At 43.6% G+C, this 27,035-nt stretch overlaps 1 protein-coding gene across 1 annotated transcript in view; it reads right to left on the minus strand.

The window, feature by feature from the left end:
- Positions 1-1,409: 1,409 nt before the first annotated feature.
- The window catches only part of rsu1 (Ras suppressor protein 1), a 30,883-nt gene continuing 5,257 nt past the window's right edge, over positions 1,410-27,035 (minus strand). Inside the window, exons 4-9 of the mRNA XM_068581784.1 lie at positions 24,926-25,046; positions 23,165-23,283; positions 20,692-20,774; positions 19,134-19,248; positions 17,958-18,090; positions 1,410-2,969 (exon numbers count right to left, since the gene is read on the minus strand). Of these exons, the coding sequence (XP_068437885.1) occupies positions 2,867-2,969; positions 17,958-18,090; positions 19,134-19,248; positions 20,692-20,774; positions 23,165-23,283; positions 24,926-25,046 (674 nt within the window). The 3' untranslated portion in view covers positions 1,410-2,866. The remainder of the gene's footprint in view (positions 2,970-17,957; positions 18,091-19,133; positions 19,249-20,691; positions 20,775-23,164; positions 23,284-24,925; positions 25,047-27,035) is intronic.

The following is a 27,035-nucleotide window of genomic DNA, read 5'->3' on the forward strand; positions in this document are numbered from 1 at the left end:
GCTGTATATTAGGGCTCATCCCTTGCTTCTCTGCCTGTGTCACCACTCTCATTAAGTTGGCACCGTGCAGCCCCCCTTAGACAATCAAGTCTGCCCTAACACACAAGCCACCTATAAATCACCTTGTGAAAATCAATGGGCTTAAGTTAGCCTGGGACTCATTGTGTCCTTGGAAAGGTGTGAGATGAATTGAGATGAAGTGAGAACAAAACAGGAACAACATCCACCAAAAGACACGGAGGGAAAAAAACAGCAAAGAGTGCAGCCGGGACTTTGGTTGGACTGAGCTTCATGGTCACGACTGATCTTTACTTCCACTAAGCTAACCAATATTCATCTGGCCTAATGATGTATGGCGCTGTTCGTTTTCAGACTCTGATAGTACAATCGAAATGCAGAGGACGAGTCAAGTTGCCATTATTACTTTTTCTCAGAGATGGATGGCGCTCTTAAACGAAGGCTACCACATGGAATGTTCTTTTCTATCAGGGAACTTTGAACACCTCACCTGCTGCATAACTTTCCTGAATATTCTCCTCATTCTGTTGATTAAACTAGAAAAATACCTTTATGCCCATTTTCAGGTTCTTATATTGTTTTTTGGCTATATGATTTTTGACTATATGTTTGCATGCTACTGGTTTCCCTACTGGTTTCCCTCCGCATGTGTGCGTTGTGTTCACTTAACATCAGCAGCTGTTGTCTGACTTTGTCGACACACATTCACAAACATATTGCTGGACATCTTGAAGCCGCGTCTCATATCCACTTCGATAATAATTATTTCAAAATATTTCAAACACAGTTGCTCTGTGTAATGTGCTACTTGTGTTCACATAGCTGTGAATAATCTAGTTCAGCGGTCACAAATAGGCGGTTTGAGATCTAGATGCCGTTGTCTCAGGACCTGGACTTTTACCCATGGATACTTGAGAATCGTTCAATTTTGACAGAGCGCTTTTATTTAACCCGGCACAGCTTTTCTATCCTGTACAGCGGTCCCCAACCTTCTTCGCGCAACGGACCGGTTTCGTGTAATCACGGACCAGCCTTCACGGAAAAGGCGTATATGACATAAAAAATTGTTTCTCTGCCACGAGCCGGTCTCATCTCAGGGTGATGTGTGTTCTGTATGTCCAGTCTACTGCTAACTTAAACCTGTATGTCCAGTCTAATCCTAACTTAAACCTGTATGTCCAGTCTAATCCTAACTTAAACCTTTATTTGACTGTGTTTGGTGTGATGAACAAAGTGAAAATAAGAGCAGTATTGTTGAAGATGAAACTGGAGAATACTAATATAAGTTAGTTCTATTCAAACCTTGACTAGGATTGTAGCACCAACTCATCTTACGATTGGTGTTACTTATATTGTACATCTAGCTGAAATAAAAGAAACAAGTGAAGACATCTTTTTGGATCGTTTTATTTGAAGTGTTCTCGACAGCGAGCATGACGATACCTTCAGTCCGTGTCGGCCTGTGATAAAAGCACAATGAATTTTAAATGGATTATATATATATATATAAATATATCTATCAGCTTTGCAAGCGGCTGAAATGTGATGGACACTTGGTAATGCTTTGAAAGAGAGCTGCACAGAGAGAATGTGGAATGGAAGGTATGCGTCTCGGAGGTCAGTGGAATAAACAGTTCATTGCAGCGTAACTGAGCCCGCTTCCTCTCTTACAGGTAATAGTAATAATTGTATTTGAAACAGCTCCTCCTGGAGACACATGCCAGCTGTTATGTAATGTCTACTGGGCTTGTGACCAGAGGATCTCCCCTGCAGCTCTTTTCTCATCTGTGTCTTTACATACATAGTATATTTAGCTAAACTAGAGAGAGAGAGAGAAATAAGAAAGAGATGAGACAAAGGTAGAGTGAGGGTCATATTCACTATTCAGGAAATATGAGACACGGTGGGCGAGTGTCAACTGTCAGAAGTTACCAAAATACACAGAATAACCTGCAAATGTGTTTTAAGTCTGCTTGTAAAACATTTGAAAAAGCATTTCTTATAGAAAATGTGTTAAGGCTGAAAAAAGAAATAGTTTGCATTAAGAGATTCTCCTGAGCTTAATATTTAAATGTTTAGTTCATTCACATCCTTACAAAGATGAGCCTTTTGACACTTGAATGGTTTCTGTAGCTTAACGTATGCAGAAGTAGTAAATGACCAAAAAACAGGGACTGTGTGAATCCTGTCGAATCAGCAAAATTATGTCTTCCAGTAGGAATGAAGATGTGAGGCCCAACCTGAATGTGACTCAGCTGCATCAGGTGGACATCAGGTTAGGCATTAGGGTTGAATACTTCCAGATGCTGGATCATCACTAATGAAGGATGATTCATAATAATAATGAGGCAGTGGGACGCTGCCCAGAGAGAAGCTCAACACTGATGAGCGTCTCTCTCCAGAGGCTCCTGGACTCAAACGTTTGCCTTTGGTATCATAGCAGTGCAACAGCATCACCGGGCAGGACCTCTTGATACAGATGCCCTGACGTTTGCCAATAAACCGCTTAAGGATGACATTATAATACATTCTGAACTAACTTTGCGTCCAAATGAGTGCTTATGAAACCATCTCCAATAGTTACATATATGTCCAAGCACTTGAAGTAAGTAGCACCAAAAAAAAAAAAATACAGTTTAGAAGCGTTGAAAATAAACATATAAAAACATCCATCTGTCCTCTGTCACAGTGGAATAAAGTCCAAACTATATTTAAAATGACTTATTTAGAACATTAATACATTTAAATGAAATACAAAATGTTTATTTTATAAAAACAAGAAAGAAAAGGCACATGCAGTAATTTATGTGAGCGAAGTGAGTGTTCATCTTCTTCCTCCGTCTTCTCTTCACTTGTTCCTGGCGGCCAGCGGTTTGCGGCTGATCTTCTTGCTCTTATCATTGCTCTTCTTGGGAGGTTCTGGGTTGGCCTGCATGTGTCTGCCGTAGAGACTGGGAGGGGAACATGAGAAGAGGTTTTAGATCATCTGGTTTGGAGAAGAGTCGGCAGGATAAAATCGAACTTGACTGGATCACAAACCTCCAACGATCTGCTCGAATCCATTGAAATCAAACCGTCTGTAGAACATTCTCATGCATCACAACCCTCTTCCCAAACAAGCACTGTGATCCATCACACTGCTCACCAGCTAAATAGTGGTTGACAGTTTAATTGGAACAAATACTGAAACACCAAATATTCACACACACACTCACACACACACACACACACACACACACACACACACACACACACACACACACACACACACACACACACACACACACACACACACACACACACACACACACACACTGCTGTGGAGTTGAGTCGGTCAGTAATGACCAGCCACGTATCATGTGGATTAATGCTGAGTAGTGGACAAGTGGACAGTGTCTGCTCCCGTCTGTCACCCCCCCCCCCCCTGCCCCCCACCCCATGGGGTCTCTTGTTCACCACCAAGAAAGCTCATCGGACTGGAAAATTCTTTTCTTCAGCTCAGTCCCTCTGTGCTTTTTCCTGCAGCCTGTTAATAATGGTATCTTGGTTTTTCCTCCTCTTACTGTATTCATGCTTGGCCGGGGTTTATAACAAGCTGACTTAAAACTGGGAAACGATGGAACATGACAGTGACAATCTGACTTTGTATTTGCTATGCCGACGGCGGCAAGTGTGCACACTGCGGCTAGTATTTTGCTACATTCTTGTCTTTGTTTTTTTGTGTTATCACGAATGGCACCTGACAGAATACATTCATCAACATCTGAAACAGGAAGCGTAGCAGTTGACTTAAGTGCAGCGGACTTTGAGGCGATCAGCGCTGACGGCCGACTGGCAGCCAGACCTGCTGGACCAAACGCCACCACACTGCCCCAGAGAGGAGAGATGGAAGCTAAGCTAACCCGGCTAGGACCTGAGACTCCTCCACCCAGCATGCCGCTGGCTGTCTGACAGAGACCTGGATCCAACGTTCATCCTGGATCCAGCTGCACTTGATGGGTGGACCTCAGGACAGAGAGCAGGACGCTGCTGGACTCTGAGTTTACATCATGGTGTTGCTGCTCAAACAGACAGAGCTGATGGACAAGGGGGGTCTCCTCATGTTCAGTTTTAATGTGAAGATGTCGGCTATATTATCTGAAGAGAAAATTGTTTTTAATGTTGCCGTTTATATTCCTTATGTAGCAAATAAAATGCACTTCAGAAATGTACTACTGCTTTTGGTTGGTTGTCATGTCAATGTTGTGTTACAAAGGAGCTTTTATATGTTGCTTAATGACAATGAAGGATCCTTGAACCTTGACATGAATGCCCCAATTCCACCAATACAATCCTACAATAACCAGTTTGTGGTACGCTTTTGTAGCCTTAGGGGCCGATCACGCCAGACGCAACTCTCAAAAACGCGTTGCTAGCAAAACAATTGTTGTCCTATGGCAATCTCCTATTTTAAGCGCAAGGCGTTGCACAAATCATCAATGTCACCCGGTTGCGCACGCAGGCTGTTTTCCCTCGCACGTTAAGCTGACAAGGCACTTTTTTAAGCAGCTGTGTTTTTAAAAGTCGCGTCTGGTGTGATCGGCCCCTCACTTTGTTGTCAAGCCATTCTTTTCTCATTCAGAACTATTAGACTAATAGACAGCTTGGCTAGATGGCGGTCGCAATGGAAGACCCTTCACTACGTCCCACCCCTCGAGCGCAGACTGGCTGAAATCATAGCGTAGCATCAAACTCGTATGCCATCCTTGAAGTTGTTTCCACTCCCCCAGCAGCTCCACTGTGCAACTACAGGCTCAATGGATTCCTGACGCTCACACTGGCATCAAGGAAAGGGTGAGGGGGTAGATGGGTGAGGCCGGTAAGAGAGTTTCCTTCATGAACACGTGTCTCTAAGTAGACCAGGCCAAAGCGGTCTATGCATGCACACACCCCTACACACACACTGAGAAAGTGTGTATACAAATCCACAGTGGTGGACCTGTCAGTCCATGATTGAAGTGTCTTGTCTTCTCCTCTCCTCTTTCTGACTCCATCCCATGTCAACACTTTCGACTGGGAATTGAATGCTGCCAAACTCTATAGTATCTGCTGCTCATCAAAAACATGACAGGGCTAAGGCAGGAGAGAGAGAGAGAGAGAGAGAGAGAGAGAGAGAGAGAGAGAGAGAGAGAGAGAGAGAGAGAGAGAGAGAGAGAGAGAGAGAGAGTCTCTTATATCTCTCACAGTTGGAGAGCTCACCACAGCTTCTCTACAACACTGTGTTGGGGTTCATGTTGCCGTCAGATACAAGGGTTTATTTCCCAGATTCTTCTTTCTACAAGATGTCTGACCACTCTCACTTAAAGACCCCCCACCCATCTGGAGGCCTCTAGTCTGCAGGGATACATGTTTGACAGAGAGAGGTTGAGACAAAGTTGGGTACTGGGCCTCTGCAGAGCTCGATGCTCAGTCAGCTGGGCTGCCAAATCCCAGAGAGACGGTGGAAGCGGGAAAAGGCGGCGGGAACAGCAGAGTGTCTGGAAGGAGCCGGGTCTTGGGACTATTGACAGGTTTTAACCATGCTCGAGGCTCGAGTCAAAGGATGGCAATGTGCATCTGTCTGTCTGTCTGCGCTGAAACAATTCCTGAAATCCCATATTTGTCAAAATACTCGACTTAAATAATTACTCATGTTTGTTTGTTTTTTCTGCCGGTCTGTCCACCACTTTGGTTCAGACTGAAATACTTCCACATTTACCAGATGAATTGGCATGGAACAATAAGATATTATATATGACCTATTTCTCACTTGTTCAGCTATGTTTAGACTAAACCTTTGTTCTTCTCAGTTTACTTTTGTACCCGTCTTACTTTGTCTAATTTCTTGGGTTTTATATGTGTTCATGTACTTGTTATGTACACAATAAAACTAAATAGATATTTATGTTTTGCCAATATGTGCCATTGCAGCTGTTTGTACGTGCATAGGAGGCAGCAGGAGCGGTGGTCTAATGAACAGAGCTGAGCTGCTGGAGGACGCCAGTGACTGATTGTGTACGCTGCTTTTAAGAAAAGCAAGATTATTCATTTAGTCAATAAGCAGCCAATGCAGCATACTTGGTGCTGTCATAACGAGCTGCTGCTGCTGGCATAATTGTGGGTTCCCAGCATTGATGGATGAGTTGAGGAAAGAAGGATGTGTAGGGAGTAGGGGGGGGGAGTGGAGGAGGAGAATGATCAGTCAGTGTGTCATAAAGGAGAAAAATAAATCAATGTGAAGAGGGGAGAATAGTGCAGCCTGGTTTATGATGGAGCGCTCACTCCTAAGTCAATGTTTATTCATGTTCCTTTTCTTCATGACCAGTGTCTCTTGTATGTGTTGCTGTGATGTCACACTCCAGTCCATCTGACAGTTGAAAACGGACACAGCGCCAAGCATGGACAGAATACTGAGGACGACGGCAGAGGGTTCAGGGAAGCTGGTCTAGATGAAGCGGTGTGGTCCATGACGGCTATACAGACTGTGTGATGTCACGAATCACTTGCCTCTGAGACACGATGCAAGGCTACGCTGCAGGGATCACAACGTGCACAGTGTGTGTGTGTGTGTGTGTGTGTGTGTGACTCTGGTGCACTGAACTGCATCCTCGTGCGGGAGCATTTCTGGCGGCGCTGCCTGGAAGCTGGGAGACGGAAAAGCCCGTGTGTGACGTCTCTGCTTCTGTCATTGGTCACTTTCAACATCCAGCGTATCATTCAAAGCTTTCACGAAGGTTTTCCTGCTGCGTTGGCTGAGCATAAAGGAAGTGAATACAAACCCGCCAAAACATGTCTGCTGGTTCGTACCCTGCAATCGGCACGATCAGTGCTTGCAATTTTGGTTTCTTTGGACTGTTGTGCACCCCAACAGCATCCTGTAGCTCAGGTCTGGAATGCATTTGAAGCGAGGAATACATGCTTTTTGCGTTGTGCTTTCCAGGTGTGGGACAGATACAGGTCTGCAAACTGGATCTGTCAAATTGACCTCAAATGTTTAAACATTTACTTGACTCCCAGTTAACTCACATTGATCATATGGAGACTATCCCATACACAGTGGCTGCTGCAAGTGGCAAAACTAAAAATAATAATAAGGCAAAAGTCACTATAGTAATCCTCTTGACATGAAAAACAACAGTCATGTAGTGGCGTTGGGACTTTTGCTTCGTGTCCAGATTAGAGCTCAGGATTCATCCCGAGCCCAGCTGCAGTACTCCTGATCATTTCACAGCTAAACGTATCAATTCTCTCTTGAACGATGAAGACTCGATGCAGAAAGCTCAATGGTGGTAAATGAGCGGCACTCCCTGGCTTGAAAAAGCTAATGTATGGAAGCGTTTCTCTTCTTCTGCTGCGCAACTCAAAGAGTTAGAGGAGGGCGCTCAGGCCTCGCTCTCTCAGCGGTCCGGGCTGGACGCAGGACGACAGGAGGGACCAGACCCCGGTACGAACGACGGACTGCACAGGGTTTGACAGCTGAATACCTGTCCATGAAGGAATATCTGAATAGTGGGGTCTAGGCCTTTCCTGTGTGGTATTGAGTTTATGTTCATAGGTTCTATGGACAGTAAACGATATGATAAACACCACTAATTCAACCTGAGTCTTTGAGGAATATTATTCTGAAGGCAGTGTGTTTTGTGCTGTGTTGTGTGTTGTGCTGTGTTGAGTGTTGTATGTCTGCTCTGCTATCCCTGCAACATGTGCACAGTCTGAGGTCTTGAATAAGGGAAGGCTTCGTCCGATCTTAATCTCACTGAAAACCTCTGACACTGTGAAGACAAAGAGTAGCTACTCCATCGGTGCTCTGCTCTCTTGTCTCTCCCCCTCTCTCTCTCTCTCTCTCTCTCTCTCTTTGTGTGTGCGGAAGAGGCCAGAACCCTGGAGAACATGGAGAACCAACCAGCCACAACCACTCAAGACACACACACACACACACACACACACACACACACACGCACACGCACACGCACACACACACACACACACACATCCCATGACAGACCGGTTTCATTATGCTTTTTATACAAGCGATACAGTTCTAGCCAACGATCAACATAAAGATTTCCCATTTCTTCTCCGTGAGTGTGTGAGTGCAGCTCTGGTGAGGAACTGTTAGGGCCAATTAAAAGCAGGAGGAGAGGCGAATGGATTCAGATTCCTGATGATGTCTTTATGGAGCTCTATTCCACACGGCTTAATTAATCATGGCAAAGTTCTGTTTGTGTGTGTGTGTGTGTGTGTGTGTGTGTGTGTAGGTGTGTAAAGAGATTTAAGTAAGTATTTTCTTTCCTCTGTGTATGTAAGCGCTACAAAGTTAAAATATGTACGTGTGAGTGCATGTGTGATAAATGCGGAGGCCAAAGGTTATTGATCTGGAGGGGGAGGGGGGGGGGGGGGGGCTTCCTCTCACAGCCTCATCATCCTCATCAGAGCTGCAAAGCAATTTAGTAGCTTCTTTTACAGCCAGAGAAACATTAGTAGGAAAGAGAAGAAGGAGCTGTGAAGATATGGAAGGGGGAGCAAAGGAGAAGAAAAGATCCTAATTAAGATTCATGACAAAGAAAGACTGGCGCTTTTAGCCAATGAGGGCACAGATCTCTGCCCTCATCATTAGTGAGTTACAATTCCTGTTGACTCACCAGTTCTGTGAGGGATGTGTGCATGTATACATGGGAGCACAATTTCATTTATTACTTAAATCAACATAAATAACCTCTAACTTTGTGTACACACACACACACACACTTCTGCTAGTGTCCTCCAAGCCTTTACGTGAGAATATGTGAACAAGGTCTATTTTCAGATTAGTCTCAGCTAATCGGCCATTGGATATCCTGGTTATTCCCATTATAAGGAGAATGGATCATCTGAACATACCCACAACTGCAAAAACTTTCATAACTTTGTCTGCGCCTGACCTCCTATGAATCTATGCAGTTGAATCCATAATAAGGAAGAGTACAGACTGCTCGTGGAGCTGGAGACTCAAACAGCTGCTCTGACGCTTACTTTACAGTGACTTACACACAGAGGAGACTTGTCCTTCTGCAGTGGACATCTACATTTCCATATCAGGCAAGAAGGCAGTTATGAACGTAATAATCAATGGACCACTGATTATTATTTGCTGGTGTTTGAAATATGTCGTTGGTGATTGATAATGATTCTCGTCTTAGTGCCACTTGAGATTAACTGAATACGTTCTGCTCATTACCTGAACAGGACATGGGCTTGTTTGCATTATTATAGTCAATTATGCAACTCATGTTGGGGCTTTAAAGAACAGACTGTCGTTGCAAATCAGCAAGCGGCTCCCCGAGAAGAAACTTGTTGACGTCAGCCGTGACGGTGCACAATAAACGAAGGCCCGCTCTGTCCACTGCACTGCTTTCTGCACACATGTTCATTGAGCTCACGGGCCGGACTGGGAGAGCCGGAAGACACCCAGGTCTGAACCACGGGAGAGATTTAAAGCTTAGCACCTGTGTGCGGCAGTGAAAAGACCCTCCCAATGCAAAAATTAAAATAAAAAATGCAATTAACGCATGATCAAATGATGATGATGCTTCTTGGCAATAACTTTTTTACCGTTGGAAAGACTGTTTATTTCCAATTTCCTGCATTCCATGCATTTGTGAGATGAGTATGTGGGTAAAATATGCCATCTTCTCTGTCAATGCCGAACAGCTGATTCTGCTGTTGCCATTGACTCTTTTTAAATCAAGATAAAAAATGTTGACCACAGACCTACGATTACATAGAACACAAAGTCAAGCCAGAGCACGCTGCAGCCTCCAGGCAGCTAGCGGCATGGCAGGTGTGTTAGCTTAGACGCTGCAATAGCTTCAGTTCTAATAGCACTGAGAATGTTCTTCAGAAAGAAACGCGGAGATGACGACTGATGATGTTTCTGCTCTTCTTCCGACTGGCTTTGTTCAGAGTTTCATTAAACAAAAAGTGCCTGCCCTTTTTTTTCAAACTGCTTTCAAAGCAGATAGTTCGATGGTTCTGTTTAACAAACTATCTGGGAGGGCAGTTTCCCAAACAAATGCCTTTTTTTTTTCACAGTGTTTTGTCTAATAAATGAGTCCTCCTCCTCTTCCTCCTCTTCCTTCTCCTTAGTGCAGACAAGTGGGAGGAGACAGAGGTTGCGATATCAGCCTCCGACTGGAAGACCTCCTCCCTGCAGGGCCTTGGAGCCGGTGGGCATAAACGCGTGAATATAATTAGACAGAAACTGAAAGCAGGACGGCCTGCATCCTGCGTCACGAATCGACTGAGAATGACATGACATGAGCTGGAGACATATGTTTGCATGTTGCTGTGAGGACGATGTAAACTGCAGAAAGATTGCATCTATTGTATAAAGTGAGGCAGACGAGTCGGTAGACTGGTCTTTACTGGAGAATAGACACTGGAATGCAATGAATGAAACTTATATATTTGTCTCTGGTGAGTCAGTGGGTTAGTGTAGTCATCACTGTGTGTGGGTAGCAGGATATCTGCTCCGACTCTGGATCGGGCAGCACGGACATCTGTTACAGCGTGTCGCTCGTGTTCAGAGCAAACGTTCGGATCCCTGATTGGGGATGAATTCACAAGTGTGTGACGACACAGAGAGAAACCCCTCTCTTTTCCTGCATACTTCCTCTCATGCCATCTGCCTGTCTCTCCTTATATCCTACTCTACGTGAGGCAGGTGTTGCAACATGAAGGACCATCATCAGGTCTGGTCATTAACAGCATTAGCTTGTGGTCAGCGGGTTGCGCTCGTGACAGACCCGATTGCCTGTGCCTGAACTCAGTATATCGTGTCCAAGGCTGTGGCAGTTCACACAGGATGTGCATGGAATCAAGGGTCCTTTATACTCGGGTTTTTCGCAGAGACGCAAGCATGCAAGACCTGCAAGACCTGCAAGGGCCCCTTGCGTAGTCACGTAAGCCATCTGGCGTTCTTGCGTGCGTCGCCCAAAATGTCTGACTATCCGCCAAAGCTACGTCGGATCCCACAAGCCTGTGATTGGTCTGCTAACCACATCCTTCCTGAGTCTCGCATTTCGGGTTTCAGAGCATAATACTGCTATTTTTAAAAGCCATAGTAGAAACACGAACAATGGATCCCGTTGAAGAACGTTTGTGCGCAAATATGAGCATTTATATAACCCGTCTTTGCCGGAGTATAAGGACACGCAGATTGCGGTAAATTCCTGGAGGCGGATATCGTGAACGTCGGTGTGCAGGTCGACTTTAAGCGGTTGTTGCGCCACCTACTGTTCTGGTGTATGGAAAAGGCACGGGAACTATAAACCAAAACGAGTCCGTTGATGCAACTGCATGGCCAGCCGCAGTTGTAGTTGACTTCACCAAACATCCAGGTAAACATCTCTGTGGATCTACGCAGAGAGGGAAAATACGCTCACAAGGAGCCGACGGCCACACTTCCCCAATCTCCATGACAGTGGCCTTGGCACAAAGCAGAGCCGTGTCTAGCCCTTCCTGTAAAGGTCCCCGGTGTTCCCGGCCCACTCTGCCTCTCTCATCCTGCAGCTTCCTTCCAGTTCCTGGCCTCAAAACAGACCCTCAGCTTCTCGTGTGCCTCTGACAACCAGCTCCTGGTCAGGTGACCGCGGGCTGCCACAACACGCTGCTGTAGAGACAAAGCAGGTTGTGATCCGACCCGCCAGGTGGAAGGATATCACGGTGGACAGACTTGTAGACGTAACACACGTGATTCAGACTGAAAGTAACCGAGTGGAAACTGGACGGACAGGTGGTAATACATCTGCTACTGTGTGGATGTGAAAACTAACAGATTTATAATATCACTGCTTAAACGTCATGTGTGTATTACGGTAAATTCATCGGTTGCTTAGATGTATTCTTATGATGTGACACTATTTTAGCTGTATTATTTTAGCTGCAACCCCAGTGGTGTGAATAAGACTAGGTGGCAAAATATATAAAAACATAATTCTCAGCAGTAGGGTTTCTTTCTATAACTTATAATCACTCACAGCCAACAAAGTAAGCGGAGCAACGCAACCCTTCATCCAGACTGTGTCATGTCACATTGCAACACACTGCTTAGGAAGATGACACGCATGATGAATATATAATAAGATAATATATACAGGTTGTGTTTGACACCGCCGGGGGTTACAGATGAAAGCATGCGGCTGAAATAGTGTCTGATGCACCATAAGAGTGCGTGTGTTGCTTTTAGTTTAAATTATTACTTTAACTTCTTCTGTATTGCATAATATATATTATTTACTATTGAGTAGGGCTGGGCGGTATGGCCAAAAATTCATATCCCGGTATTTTGTAAGATTCTGCCGGTTTCACGGTATTTTCTCGCCCACTATCGTGAAACGCACAGGAGACTCTTCTGTCTATTCCTGTGCGAGCTGTACCCAGCATGCAGTTTGGCGGTGTCATTTAAAAAAAAAAAAAAACATGACTGAAGTTCTAACCCTGAGACGCAAGTACCTCTGACCGCATACGCCCTCAGCTGTGAGCCATCAACATTAAATGTTGCTGCTTGCAGAAGAGCAACAACAGTTGGTACAGCAATGCACTACCGGGATATGAAAAATGTATATCGTATGTAATTCCGAAACTGGTATAGCGCACCTCCCCTACTATCCAGGTACTGAGCTCTGATGGTCAGTAGGTGTTACCTCACTCAACCTGCTTGCTGGTGCAGGCCTCTGGTCTGTTAGCGTGTGACGTGCTGCTGACCTTCACCCTGTCACATCTCCACTCTACCCCACACTCACTCTATTCTTCATGTGTGTCGCGTTGCATCTTGCCAACACATAGTGTTAATTTCTGAGGACATTCCAGACCAACAAGTCAAACAGACGAAGGAAAAGCAATGCAGGCGACGTGCGTTAAATTCTGCAGAAAGAGCAAATAACAGAGGACTGAAGAAGAGACCTCAGGGAAGGAAACTGTCATGACATAGAATAAAATTATTGTTTATGTCACAATTATATAAATTGCACATTTTATCAAAAACATTCTCATCGAGAATCATAAACCAGAGTGCACTGTTTTGACTTCTTAAGTAAACCAGGTTGAATAATCAGCATATTTAGGCTACAATGTCTTGAAGTTGGAAAGTCCTCCATACTTACTCATCACTGACCATAATCGTTAATGTGGCTTTTCTTCTATAAAAGCTTAGAAAGCTTAGAAAGAGCAAACTAAAGTTGATTAGAACCATGCAATGGTTCTAATAATTTAGAAAGACCCTGCAAGAGTGAGCCATGGCTGAATGAAAACACTAGAGAAATAGAGAGGACAGTCAGGTGGGGTCATATAACATTCTGAAACATCTAATATCTACTTGTCAAAAAACAATCAAAGAAGCCAGAAGCCTTTTTTTCTCAAACACAATTGCAACAAGCTGTCATAACCCCAAAGGACACGAGTGGCAGACTAAAGCCTTCATCATGTCCTCTAGATGTTTTCAGTGTTGGTCCCTCTGTAAAGAGTCTCTGTCTTGAGGCCCAACAGCCAGCTTTCAACCGGGAGAAGTACAAGAGGACCGCTTATTATTGCTTTCACATTCAAGAGACATTCCTCTAAATTAGACAGTAACTGGAGGTGCAAACAGATGTGCGTGTGTGTGTGTGTGTGTGTGTGTGTGTGTGTGTGTGTGCGTGTTCACAGAACTGGAGGATGAAGGACATTTAGGCAGGTGTGAATGAAGTTGTGAAGACCTCTTTGGGAAATGCTTCAGCACCTGCCTGAGAGGAAGGCTGCTGCTGCTAGCTGTCTGCGTGTGTTGGCCCATGTGTGCATCAGAGTGCTTCTCTTTCACGTCTTGGCTTACACTCAGACATCTTCCTCACCCTCACACAGTCCGACTCTACCGGGTCTCTCACAGATGTAGAGGCCCTTGTCAGTGTGATGGCCGTCACAACGGACTGAGAGTAGGGACGCATGATGCTGCGGCCAGGCTGGTTCTCCCTGTTCATCACTTCAAGAGTACGGGGATGTAAGTGGTTCTTCGGGTAGCTCACTTTACTGAATGCTGCGCGTTATTTTTACCTTCTCTAAAAATGGTTTACTTTAATATTGCTGCATACTAGGGTCCTTAAACAGTCTGCTAGGGGTTCAATGTAGCACCAAATCTGTGGAACAAATGGACATTATAATCTTTCCTTAAGATGTTCTTAGTCCCTATACACTTTCACAATTTACTTCACCGAGTTTTGATGTAAGACTCAAAGAACTTGACACCCGGTGTTGAGCTGCATCTCAAATTCAGGTCCCGATCTGTCAAGTGATGTCGACCCTAATACTAATAAAAATAAGTCAAACTAAAATACTTAATTGCAATGACTAGTTCCATTTGAATATCACCACACCAACCCCGAAACATTGTCAGGCAAAGACAACGCTATTTGAAGTGATGTGTGAGACAAAGGATGAGGGAACATGACCCTGAATACATTACGTTGGGACTTCTGATGGGAGGCGGCGATGGTGAGAGTAAGCACGAGATGTATTTTGGTCGCATTTTAACAGCTAAGTTAATTTCTTCTCTCTTTTTTTGTCACGTTGAGTTTTCTTTCTCGTTTATTTGGAAAGGTCGTCCTTTTTTAATTGTTTTAATGACATGGGCTTAAAAGGGACAAACATGAGCGCTCCTCATGTACAGCACTGCCTTGTCTGAAGGGGATGGAGGTCTGGTGGTCTGGTGAGGGGTCCAGAGGGCTCACTGCGTCATCCGATATCTTCCACAGTCAGTCTTTTTAGCACAATACTCCCTCTCCTTATTATTAGCTTCAATTGGGGTTCTAAAAAAACCTTGATGTGCCTCGTCCCAGCTGGACATCGCATTTTTATGACAGAAATATAATTGCCATCAGACAACCTCACATAGACAGATGTAACTGCAGCAAACTTCAGTTTGGGGCTAAACCCAGACTATCGAGGGCCAACTAGGATTCCAAATGTATGATTCAATATTTTTGAACATTCAAGTATTTCTTGAGTGTTGAGTGACTCAAGTAAGCAATTCTTAACTTATCTTTCCAAATGTTATATTGTACAATTGACCCTGTGTTAACCTACAGTATATGACTAATAAAACAAAAAACAAGTACAACTGAATTTAACCTGTTATATCTGCAGGCCGTCACTCTGATGAACACTCACATCAGTCATACGCTGTCAGTCGCCTCTAACACTAAGTATAAGTATCTACAGTATACAGACATGGTTACATGGACAGAATCATCTGGTCCATGAACATCTGTTTGTTTTGTGGTATTTTAATTGGCTGTTGAATGTTTCCTTTTTTGAAGACTCATTATCTGCTGTCATCTACTAGCAACAAGACGTCTCTGCAACAGCTGGATTGTGAATGTTTGATGATGTCATCGTTGAAGATCCAGAGATGACATCGTTTTCGTTAAGAAATGTGAACGGCTGTTCCCCTCTACATCTTAAAAGTTGGTGTCTTTTAACGACCTGTTTGGACACTAATTTGCAAAGAACATTTCTGTTGATAAAGATTATATGCAGATGACATGCTATTGCTAACAGTGATCATTTAGCACAAGCGGTTCAAATGGAAGAGCTTACTAACATCTTGACAGCATGTTCCATTTCTATATGACGCACGCACGCGCGCACACACACACACACACACACACACACACACACACACACACACACACACACACACACACACACACACACACACACACACACACACACACACAGAGTCTGCAAAACTATTTGTCTACTTTATACATGATGTATAGTTTTTTCGGGCAATTTTAAACAGATATTTTTTATATTATTTTTATAAATATACATTTAGGACGAGAACATCAACACACACTTACACTTGAAGAAGTGCAGGCAAACCCCCAAAGAGCAGCCTAATATCTAATAAAGCTCGGATACTTTCATTATTCCCATTTCATGATGATTACATTTCTTCCGCTGTCAGAAAGACTTGAGGCTAGACTAAAAACGTCGCCAGCCAAAGTCCCAAAGGCCCGCTGCTGACAACGGCGCTGACACACAACACAGATCCAGTCGCCAGCCACCACGCCGTCAGGGCGCCTCGCATTTGAGCTCTTTTAAAGATGACATCAGAGAGCAGAGAGAAAAGAGGGGTTTGGTGACTGTCGTGCCGGTTTGCAAGTGGTGATGATGATGATGACGATGACGATGGTGATAAATACATTATGCATGTTTGCTTTATGAGTGCTGACTTGAACGTTGACAGTGATTGATCACAAAGACAGAGAGAGGTCCATAAACCAGAGGGGCTGAGCTCTCCATCATCCACCCTGACAGACACAAGTGACTGGTGACTTTGATCTGCTTGTGACTAAACTAAATGTATAGTCTTTTATTTCAGGGCATTTCTTGGTATAAGTCCATTGGGCCCCAGTAGTCCAATACCTATATAGATAATTCAATGAAATTCAATTCAGTTTATGTTGTATACCCTAAAATCACAAATACAAGATTTGTCTTGGAGAGCTTTACAATCTGTACACATAACATCCCTGTCTCAGGACCTCACATCGGATCAGGAAAAACTCCCCAAATAAAGATAGCAAAAAGCCTTTTACAGGGAGAAAGGGGAAGAAACCTTCAGGAGGATCCCTCTCCCCGGATGAACAGAAGCAATAGATGTCAGACAGAATGTATTCATATAATGAGTAGTATATGCATGGTACACGATCCAAAATGCTTCAATACCTGGTCAGAAGAACGATATCTGCAGCATTACCAGCTGACAATTTTCTTCTCGAGCATCCAGCAAGCAAAATGTCCCATTGTAGACATGTCATTCATGCTCTTCACATTATAAACCCTTATTGTTTTTGAAAACATAATGAGCTTTACCAAAACCCCACAGTACAAAAGCAACGTCTGAGTGCAGGTGCTGATCCACAGACCTGTTGGTGTATGGGATCAGTCAGATGCTGTATACATTCATTAGTAACTGCGTCGCTGAATAGCTCAAATTCATTCAACAGCAACGTATGGAAAGATGTAACTCATACCATCACTTTTCTCATACAAGTATGCAGACATAATATAGAATGGGATACGGTTGAGATGGTGTTATTGTCTCGCTCACACAGCCACACACAGCACAAGGATCAGTTCCACAGCTTGCCCCGGAGCAGCCGGCTGCAGCATTCACAGAGGATTTGCAGCAACAAAGAATTAATAGCAGGCTTCTGCTTCACAGTGAAACCTCCAGCACGGTCGTCTTCACTAGAAAGGCTGCTTGGACTTTGTGACATCAGACATTTTACATCACACACATTACACCTCAAAACACGGATCCAGAAGATCTCCACTGCCTTTCAAGATGATTCAGGGTGGAACACTGCAGATTGTTTAAAATCTCTTGAATGCTCCTTAGAATGGTCACAAGCTTTAACTGTGGAGCATCAGTACAATGTGTTAGCATTAAACACTGTAGCTCTGAGTGGAGTGATGAGGAAATATGGATTGCGCTGAATATTTTGGCCTGGCTGTTAACAGAGATCAGGAGTCATCTCTGTGTATTGCAGTAAGCACGTTGGTTCATTCTAAGTTAAAAGGTGAAACCATGAGAGGTTTGGCCTCATAAACAAGCTGGGCATCAAAACAGAGAGGACAAGGAAGATTAAACCTGCAATTATCTCCATCAGTACCCAACAATCTGTTTTAGAACATGTTTTGACAAACAGCATGGAGACATTCACACTGAGCACAGACCCTGACGTAAGGAGGAAAGTGCTGTTGTGTCATTGTTTTCATGCCCTGGATCCCTTTAGTTTAAACGTAGCATCCATCACTACTAATAAACTGTAGTGTTTTTATACTTCTAGTCAAGTAAGATCATCAAGACAGTGCAGAGTTCAGAGTGGAGGTGCGTTACTTACTACTTATAGGTTTCTGAGCGAACGTATTCAAAAACATGGGAGACACCCAGCTGGAACTGGTCTGCAATGGGAGTGACCCAGGGATTGTTCTCTGCTTTAAACACCTGTTTAGGACCAGTCAGATCCAGATTACCTGCAGACACACAAACATACAGAAGAACCTGTTCATTTGTGTACAACTGTTCACATTCTCAGATGGAGATCTGCCGGTCACTGAGCAGTCAGAGGAAGGCAGTGTTTCTTGTACTGTTTCTCATACAAACTTTATGGCTCGTAAATCTGCACTTATTTTGTTTTGCACGTTAATCTTGTTTTAAAAAGATATGCAGTGTAAAACTTGTTTTGTTTAGTTGTTCACTATTGTTATCATGTTGAAAATATATTCAGTGCGAAACAGGTTCATATAAGCCATAATAAGCTATATTAGTTATTGATTGCACAGGTTGAACTTTATTTGCATTGTTCTAACAAAGTGATTGCACATTTTATTAGTTTTTGTCTGATGGTTTACTTGAACGTGATTGCAATTTTCTTTATTCTATTATTTGAAAATGCATGGATGGAAGAGTCAGAAAAAGTTGCTATTTGAATAAAAACAACACAAACCATTTAGTTGAGGCATGAACATTTTTCTTCCTCCAAAGCGGCTCGTAACAGAAAAGTTTGAGAATTACTGGGTTAACCTTTTGGAAACTGCGTGCGAAAACCTTACCGCGCCTATTTTAAGTCCCAGCATGCCCCATTCGGACAATGTTTTGGCATAAAATACGTAATCTTTCCATTTTTAGATCGAACGACTGAAACTCCTTTCTAACAGGCCAATGCTTTGTTTTATTGTTAATTTTTGGGGAATCTGGCTCATATCATGCTGAATGTTCATAGTTATGATTAAAATATCTTTTAAAAATGATTTTCTTGGAGATATACATTTTTTTCCCCAAGACTTTGCTGAACAAATACATACAATAAACACAAGTATTGGAATTAATTTGAGGTACCTACGACGACTCAAACACAGGGAAATACACAAACACCTCTGCTGTAAAACTGTTATACTACCTTTATTAGATATTAGGTAGCTGTTTGGGGGGTTTGACTACACTTCTTCAAGAGTGTGAGTGTGTGTGTGTGTGTGTGTGTGTGTGTGTGTGTGTGTAGGGGGTGGGGGGTCAGTACCGAGTTCAGGCGGGAGGACAGTCAGGCGGTTGCCCTGGATGTGAAGCTCTTTGAGTTGAGCCAAATCCCCGATCTCCTTGGGCAACGAGATGAGATCGTTATCCCGCAGACTCAACTGGACATTAGGAGAGAAACAGAACACACTCTTAACACACACTATTGTTTTACCCAGTTGTAGTTTGTACTCAAGTTACTGAAAATCCCTCTTACGTTGGTGTCCCCACATGGACTTCCTTAATGGAAACCGGGGCCAGATGCATTAAACTGTGAGCAGTTCACTACTGCAAAACTGTTTACAAAAAATACACTAAAATGCAGCTGAGTCAGCAGGATTGATTTGCTATTGTAGGTTTCTGTATGTTCACATTTGTTGCATCAATTCATAGTGAAGTGACCCAATATATTGATACCAGATATAATAATCCTGCTATATGGAGGTACTCTTAAGTACCAGCTTGTAGAGCATTTCATTATTATGAATCATGACTTTGTGACCCCGGTGCCTAAGTGTACAGTATGTGTCTTTTTATAAAATGCTCACACAGAACACAGAAACCCAATACCGGTACATTTTGCCGTGAGGGCAGAAGAGGTCCTAACGTGCGTGTGCAATAGTGAGCCAGTTGAGGCATCAAAATGTGAAGATGGAAGGTAATAGGGTTTGAACTATGCGCTGTATCTTTACCAAAAAGAGACTATTGAGCTGATAAAGTTACAGCCAGGGACCGACACGGTCACTGATGTTTTCCTTCACTCCAGTGAAGCTTTTGTGCAGTGGATATTGCTGAATTTCATTTTTAATTCCTGCAGAGAACTCCGATCTCTGAGGCAGGAAACGGCCTGTAAAGACTGAAGAAGAGCACGGATGGACGGGTAAGTGACAAATGGCCAGTAACTGACAGGAGAGGGCTCAAAATGACCTGAAGTGGTGATACCACTCATTCTGGATGTGACTTGCTCGTCACACACTGAGCTCAGATAGGGAACAGAGAACAGAACTGACTGCTCAATGCCAAATTAAATGGACATTGATTGATGCGTTATGCACAGCCAACATGTAGTAACAAGAAGAAGCTTTCTGGGGAGATCAAAAGCAGGAGTGGAATGTATCCGTATATCAGTGGCGGGCCGTGGAATTGGTACCGACGCAAGCTGATTAGTTTAACAGCTAATAGCAGCGTATTTGTGAAAAACAAAAAAAAACAAGGTTTCTCGCTGTTCGAGGGACAGAGGATGTTGCATGCAGCCATCTGTTCAGCTGATCGCATCACGTTCAGCTGATCTCATCACGTTGTAAAGCCGTCTGAGGATCATTTGGGATTTTGGGCCATACAAATAAACAGAATCTGATTGAATTGATGAAGTTGCTAAATGTGTTTCCAACTGATACATTTCTGCATGTACTGCAGGAAACCAGCAGGATATGTTTTATTCTTGTTCTCCATGCTTTGCTGAGGGCCTTGTCACACCGGCATTTGTGACAAATTGTTGATTATTAAAATCATGCATGCACTGATTTACCAACAGACTGGACTTAGTGGCAGTGAAGTGAACTTACGATCTGAAGCTTGGTCAGCTTCCCGATGTCAGCAGGTAGGGCCTCGAAGTCGTTGTCACTCAGATAGAGACCACGAAGGGTGGCTGCAACACAAGAATCAGTGTTAGAAATCCTAACCAGCCTGGACTGACCAGTACCACCAGTAAAGCCGGGTTCATAATCCCGCCTCCTCATGGATGGACACAGACTCCCTGCTTCTCGACAGACACAGACAGACAGCCAGAGACAAAAGGGTAAGCCCCCTCACCCTTTTATCAGGGGAAAATGTCAATGTATTTTCATGTAAATGTTACAGAACGCTGTTTCTGTTGTAGAGTCCAATTCATCTTTTAATGTGAAATCAATATTGCACTATACATGACTAATGTAGCCTGAGGCCTGGCTCCTCTGGCTCCGGCTCCCAGCACTGTGGCCCCTTCACCTGTTAGCACCTGCGTCCCATCATTAACAGCCAGTTGTGCTAATTTGCCAGTCTCACAAAAATGGGCAGAATAGTAACCAAATCATTATAGTCCTGATACGAATCAAAACATTCTCTGTTACAAATGACTAAAACATGTTCAAAGCTACAAATTAAAAAGGAACATAAATATGCACAGTGTTTTTTGTAGTTGTTAAGCAGAAGCCTTGAGGCTCTGTGTCTGCGAGGACAGACGCATCCACATGGACTCATCCAACAGGTTGTGCATTGCTCCGGAAAACCGCCTTGGCTACTTTGAAGGAGTGGCTACTCTTAAAGTAGGGAACGACGCATGTCAGCATAGTGAGATGATGGATTATAAAGCCCACGTTGTCAGTTGCACAAAGTCATTTGTATTTCTTAGTGTCTTATTTTTTAACTACAGCTTTCGAAGCTCAATATTGGAATGTGAATGAGAAGTGAAGGGAGAGTTTATTCATTGTTGCTGCCCTTTGCCTGAGAGCGGGCCACTCACGGCTATAGTGTGCCACATCCATAAGGATTTAATGCACTTGTGGTCAGTTTGGTGTTCCTCTGAGGGCCTTGTCACACCGGCATTTGTGACAAATTGTTGATTATTAAAATCAGTTTAAATTTTTGACAACACGGTTGTATGGTTGACTGTCCAATATATTGGCAATTAGCCATAAGAGATTGTCTGGTCTTCGGCCGAGGTTCATCACTGGATTTGGCTGATTTAAGGGGCTTCACTTCAAGGGTGGACTTGGTTCACGTAATTCAAAGTGTGCACGAACGGGAACATGCAGTTGAAGTTGATAAAAGGGATGAACTGACTCAGAGTAGAGGCCTTTTTTTCTGTGCGTCAGCGTCTTTTTCCAATGGTTGTCGGGCTGTTGTTACCTTAGCCTGCTTAAATCATACAGTAAGCAAGACCCGAGTTGCACTAGAATACATATTAGGACAAGGGTTGCTCATCTCGTGTATGTTTATTGGTGGTAAAAGAAGAGTTTGACTGTTTGGCAAATAGACTTCTAAAAGAAGAGACACCTCTCTAATGTCAGGCCAGCCTTTGCTTGGTTGTTTGATACGTACACGTTGAGAGGTTTTACAGGGAGTTCCTGCTGCAGTGTTCCCTGGAGTCGGGCTGTCACTGTCAGGCAGCAGTACAACACAGTAATGAACCCCAGGATGTGTTTTACTTCTTAGTTAAGTCAATTCTATTTATACAGAGTCAGAGTTTCACTACACCATTATTGTCGCAAAATCTATAGAAAATAAAACATACAACAATAATAACACTATCAATCAAAATGATCTGAAAGGCTAAATAGTTTACCAACAAGATACAAAATTCATAAATATACTCTCAGACCATAACTGTATAAATGATTTAATAGGTGCTAAAATAATACACAACACTATCACCATATTAAATACTTGTGTGTGTTCGTCTACTCAAAAACCAAAGTACTATACAGCATCAGTATATACTGTAAATTTGGTGATACTAACTAAAACACCACTAAAATACTCAGACAGTCAGTGACACTCCTGAAGGGCAGCATCCATTTTCTCCCATCTGAGTCAGATCAATACATTGATTTGTTGAGGACATGAGAGCTTGCTGACTGTAATTATCAGTTTTTACTCCATGAAAAACACAACTTGTGTGTGTGTGTGTGTGTGTGTGTGTGTGTGTGTGTGTGTGTGTGTGTTGGGCTTTTAAAGGGCTTAGGTGCTGTGTCGGGTTTGGGGTCTAAAAATGGGAAAGTTTCCATCCTAAAACTATGCAGATTAAGACTTTACAAAAAAGGAGCTCGCTAATGCTCCTAAAATTATGAATAATAAAAACACTAACTTCCACTCAGGGGCTCTGGTTCAACAGTAAGGGCTGCAACAGGTGTGTTTACAACACGACTCCTGACACTTGCTGTTGACTACAGTCCTGTTCTGATTTGTTAACTACTAAACATGAGCTCTTCCATATCAGTATACTGTGTGTGTGTGTGTGTGTGTGTGTGTGTGTGTGTGTGTGTGTGTGTGTACACTCACTAAGATAGAAGAAGTTTCCAGGCAGGGATGTCTGGTTCAGGTTATTGTAGGTGAGGTCCAGAACTTCCAGAGCTGGCAGTGAACCGAATCCTCTTGGCAGGCCGCTGAGACGGTTCATCCTGTCCTCACAAACACACACATGCAGAACATTACACACACACAACTGTATGAATGCACTTCATTTAAGAGAGCGACAGGGTGTGGACGTCATGTAAACCCCTCCGTAGCTTTCTGCTGTGTGATGCAGTCAGACTGGAGACGCAACCACAGAAGAGATAGATGACCTTTCTGCTTTTCAAACTGAAAACACATGTTTTATATCCTGTCATTTACTTGGAGCCGATCTCCCTCCAGCCAGTTCCCGCCTTCATAATAATAATAATAATAATAAAAGTAATTTGTATAGTGCTTTAAAAAAAAGGCAAAAGCTTAATGAATAGAAGCAATAACAATATAAACACAGCAAATAAATGAATAGTGATAAGACAATAACATAATCATTAAACATATTATTACCATCACAGGTTAAAGCAGATTTAAATGAATGAGTCTTGAAAGAGAAGAGTGAGTGGATGTGCTGGTCCTTGTAGTGAAGTGAGGAGGGTCGTCATTGCTCCCTTTCTCATCCTTTTTTGGGCATTTAAAGCAAGTCGACAAGTGGGACCTAAGCCCCTCCCATCAGTGTGTGAATGACTAGAAAACATCTGTACAAGTATAGTCCATTTAGCTTCAAATCCACAGTACGAAGGAAGCCGTCTAAAGGCCTGGACGGACAGATTAGCACACAGGAAGGATTTGATGATGTAACAGATGATGTAGCTGACTTTATGCATGTGTGTGTTTGTGTGTTTGTGTGTTTTTGTGCGCTAGCAATCGACAGGTCATGGGGAGGACTATTCTATTCCAATTCTATTATGCGCGTTTGACAAATGAGATTAAGCACTTACAAGGTTGCATGGGCACAAGATAAATAAACACACACAAACGCACACAGCCAGCAGGAGAATAAACAGACGACCGAAAGCGAATGCACGGCTTGAATAGCAGTTTGAGGCTTACGCGATCCAGATGATGTTTGTCTGTGGATCAATGCACACCAAGAACCCCACCTAATCCTCCCGCCACCGCCACCCGGCCCGCGTCAGCCTGCACTCGGCTCAACACACTCACAAAGCCCTTCTGGACAACAGGTGAGGAGCTGAACCTGCGTCAACTATTTGCTGCACAAACGCACTTTTTAAGATTAGATTAGTGCATGGTTGGTTCTTATGCACGTGTGAGTGTTACTTATGCTGGAACTGTACGGATGATCTAACAATGCAAAGGAAATAAATTGCGCTGAAGTGTGATTGGACCTGCAGTTGGACCAGCTCTCTCTTTGTCACACAGCCTCATCAACTGAACCGAGGATAAAGGCTCCAAAAAAGAACTTCTGGATCCAACATCTGAGCTGGAACAGCCTAAGGGGGCGATTTGTGTTTCACTGTGGAGAGACCGCACAGATGAAAAAAGGGAATAGAGTAGCCCGATGAAGAATGTGAAGTGTGTGTGTGTGCGTTTGTGGTTATGAAGGAAAAAGGGGGATGATCAGACAGTCGACAAGCCTGGCCTCAGGGCAGCAGTCAATAAACAAGAGGCAACTTACCTGCGTGCGTGCGCGTGTGTGTGTGTGTGTGTGTGTGTGTGTGTGTGTGTGTGTGTGTGTGTGTGTGTGTGTGTGTGTGTGTGTGTGTGTGTGTGTGTGTGTGTGTGTGTACATACCCCAGGTTAAGGTGCTTCAGCTTCTGCAGGCTGCTGATCTGCGTGGGCAGCTCTTCTATCTGGTTGTTGAACATGTTCAGAACCTCCAGGTTCTTTAGATCAGAAATGTTAGCAGGCACAACTGGAAAACACACAGAGGAGCAAACATGATAAGCGTGTCTCTCTCACACACACACACACACACACACACCCACACCCACACACACACACACACACACACACAGCTCTTGCAGATGTTCACAGCTTTTCTGCACAGTGTTGGCAGCACTCCACAGCCCCGACTCCTGACGAGCAGCTCGTGGTCAGCTGCTGGCTCTGAGCAGCTCATGCAGTGCCGTGTCCACAGGGTTCAGTGAGACTGCTGTGCATGTTGAAGCTCAACATTGATAAGAGGACTATAGGATGTAATAAAGTACGTTTTTGCAAGTACTCTGCTTGAGTATCATTTTGAATGTACTTGTACTGTCACATTATACTTCTAGTCCACTACATCTCAGAGGGAAATACAGTACTTTTAACTCCACCACAATTTTTTGAAAGTATGAGTTACTAGTTCGGCTACTTTGCAGATTCAGATTTTAAAAACTAAATAGAAATCAACAAATAATATTTGATGTGTTATTTAGCAGTATATAGCCTAATTATGGACTATATTAAGTAGTGAGATAGATGCATCAAGAGTTACAATAATATATCAACGTTAAACGGCTCAAATGGTTACGGCTCAATTGGTTACAGTGTCAGTCACTGATCGGCGGCGACGGCGACACACAGGCGCTCGAGGAGCCGGACTCCTCTGCTCCAGGGAGACAGGGCTCGTTGTAAAGCTGACACAGACGGAGCCGTGAGCTTCCACTACTTCCACTATTCTGAGTTGAGAGGCAGTCATCCCACCCGTTGAGAAATGTAAAAAACAACAACCATGGTTTGTTTCGTCATGAAACTATGGCCGGAAAAAATAGACTTTGGCAGGCTGCCACAGTTTAGGTAATTAATAGAAAGTGATCTATAAACACGTCATGAGCTGTTTTGTTGCCCTCCCCTCAATGTTTACTTCTAAACAGCTCACATATTGCAGTTTCCATCTTCACTTCCATCAGTTTTATTACCCGGCGGTCTGTGGACACAGAGGCGGACCCGGTTTACCAGATTGATCGATGGTAAATGTTCCCGTACTTGTAAAGCGCTTTTCTAGTCTTCTGACCACTCAAAGCGCTTTACCACTACATGACATCATTCACCCATTCACAAAAAACACATGCTGTTGAGTGTGATTTATTTTGGTAATGGATCAAACCAAGGCCAACTGTAATAACAATACTATATTTAACCAGTCAATTAGGAATAAACTGTGAAAAAGAAAAAAACAAAAGAAAATGGCTGACGGCTACTTGACAGCATCAGCTGGAGTTTCCTCACCAGCAAAGCAACACAATCCTATTCACACACCTTCACACACCTTCGGCAGCACGTTAGGCCCGATCACAATCTCCACACTCAAAGCTTTAGTTCATTGTCGAATCCTCGAGTCTTTAGGACTCCCTGGCAGACAGTTGAGCTCTTTATGGACTCTTTCCATAAGACCACATTTCAGCAGATGTTGCCCAAGGGAATTACCCACAATTCATAGTACAGGACGGCACACAAGTTTTCAGCCTGGAATATTACATGTACTCAGATGCATTGAATATTAAAGATGAAACATATTAAAAACACATGAAAGCAGCGAATGAAACTAGACTATTTTACACAACTGGTTAATTATCAAACGTAAGTCCACCAGTAAGCCACCAGGTCCTGTTCTTGTCCCGGTCAAATCCATTTGCTCATGATGCCTGTGAATACGTCCCAGCTTATTTGTTGTGTTGCCCGTGTGGCGTAAGGTAGCCGCGGTTAGCATAGCTTACAAACTGTAGTTCTCCTGTCAATGGCACATTCAGCAACAGTCTGCGGTGTGTGCCGGGGGTTCAGTAGGACGGTCTGGTTTTAGAGGCCCCGCTGGTTCAATGAGGATGTCAGAAATCTATTTCATTTAGCCGGCCCGTCCCTGTGGGCCACTGACCAGAGCTCAATCAATGTAGCGCCACAAGCCCCTGCCCAGGTGGACAAA

This window comes from Clinocottus analis, unplaced genomic scaffold, assembly GCF_023055335.1.
Source record: "Clinocottus analis isolate CAN_PGR_092001 unplaced genomic scaffold, fCliAna1.0.p SCAF_18, whole genome shotgun sequence".
NCBI classification, from domain to species: Eukaryota; Metazoa; Chordata; class Actinopteri; order Perciformes; family Cottidae; genus Clinocottus; species Clinocottus analis.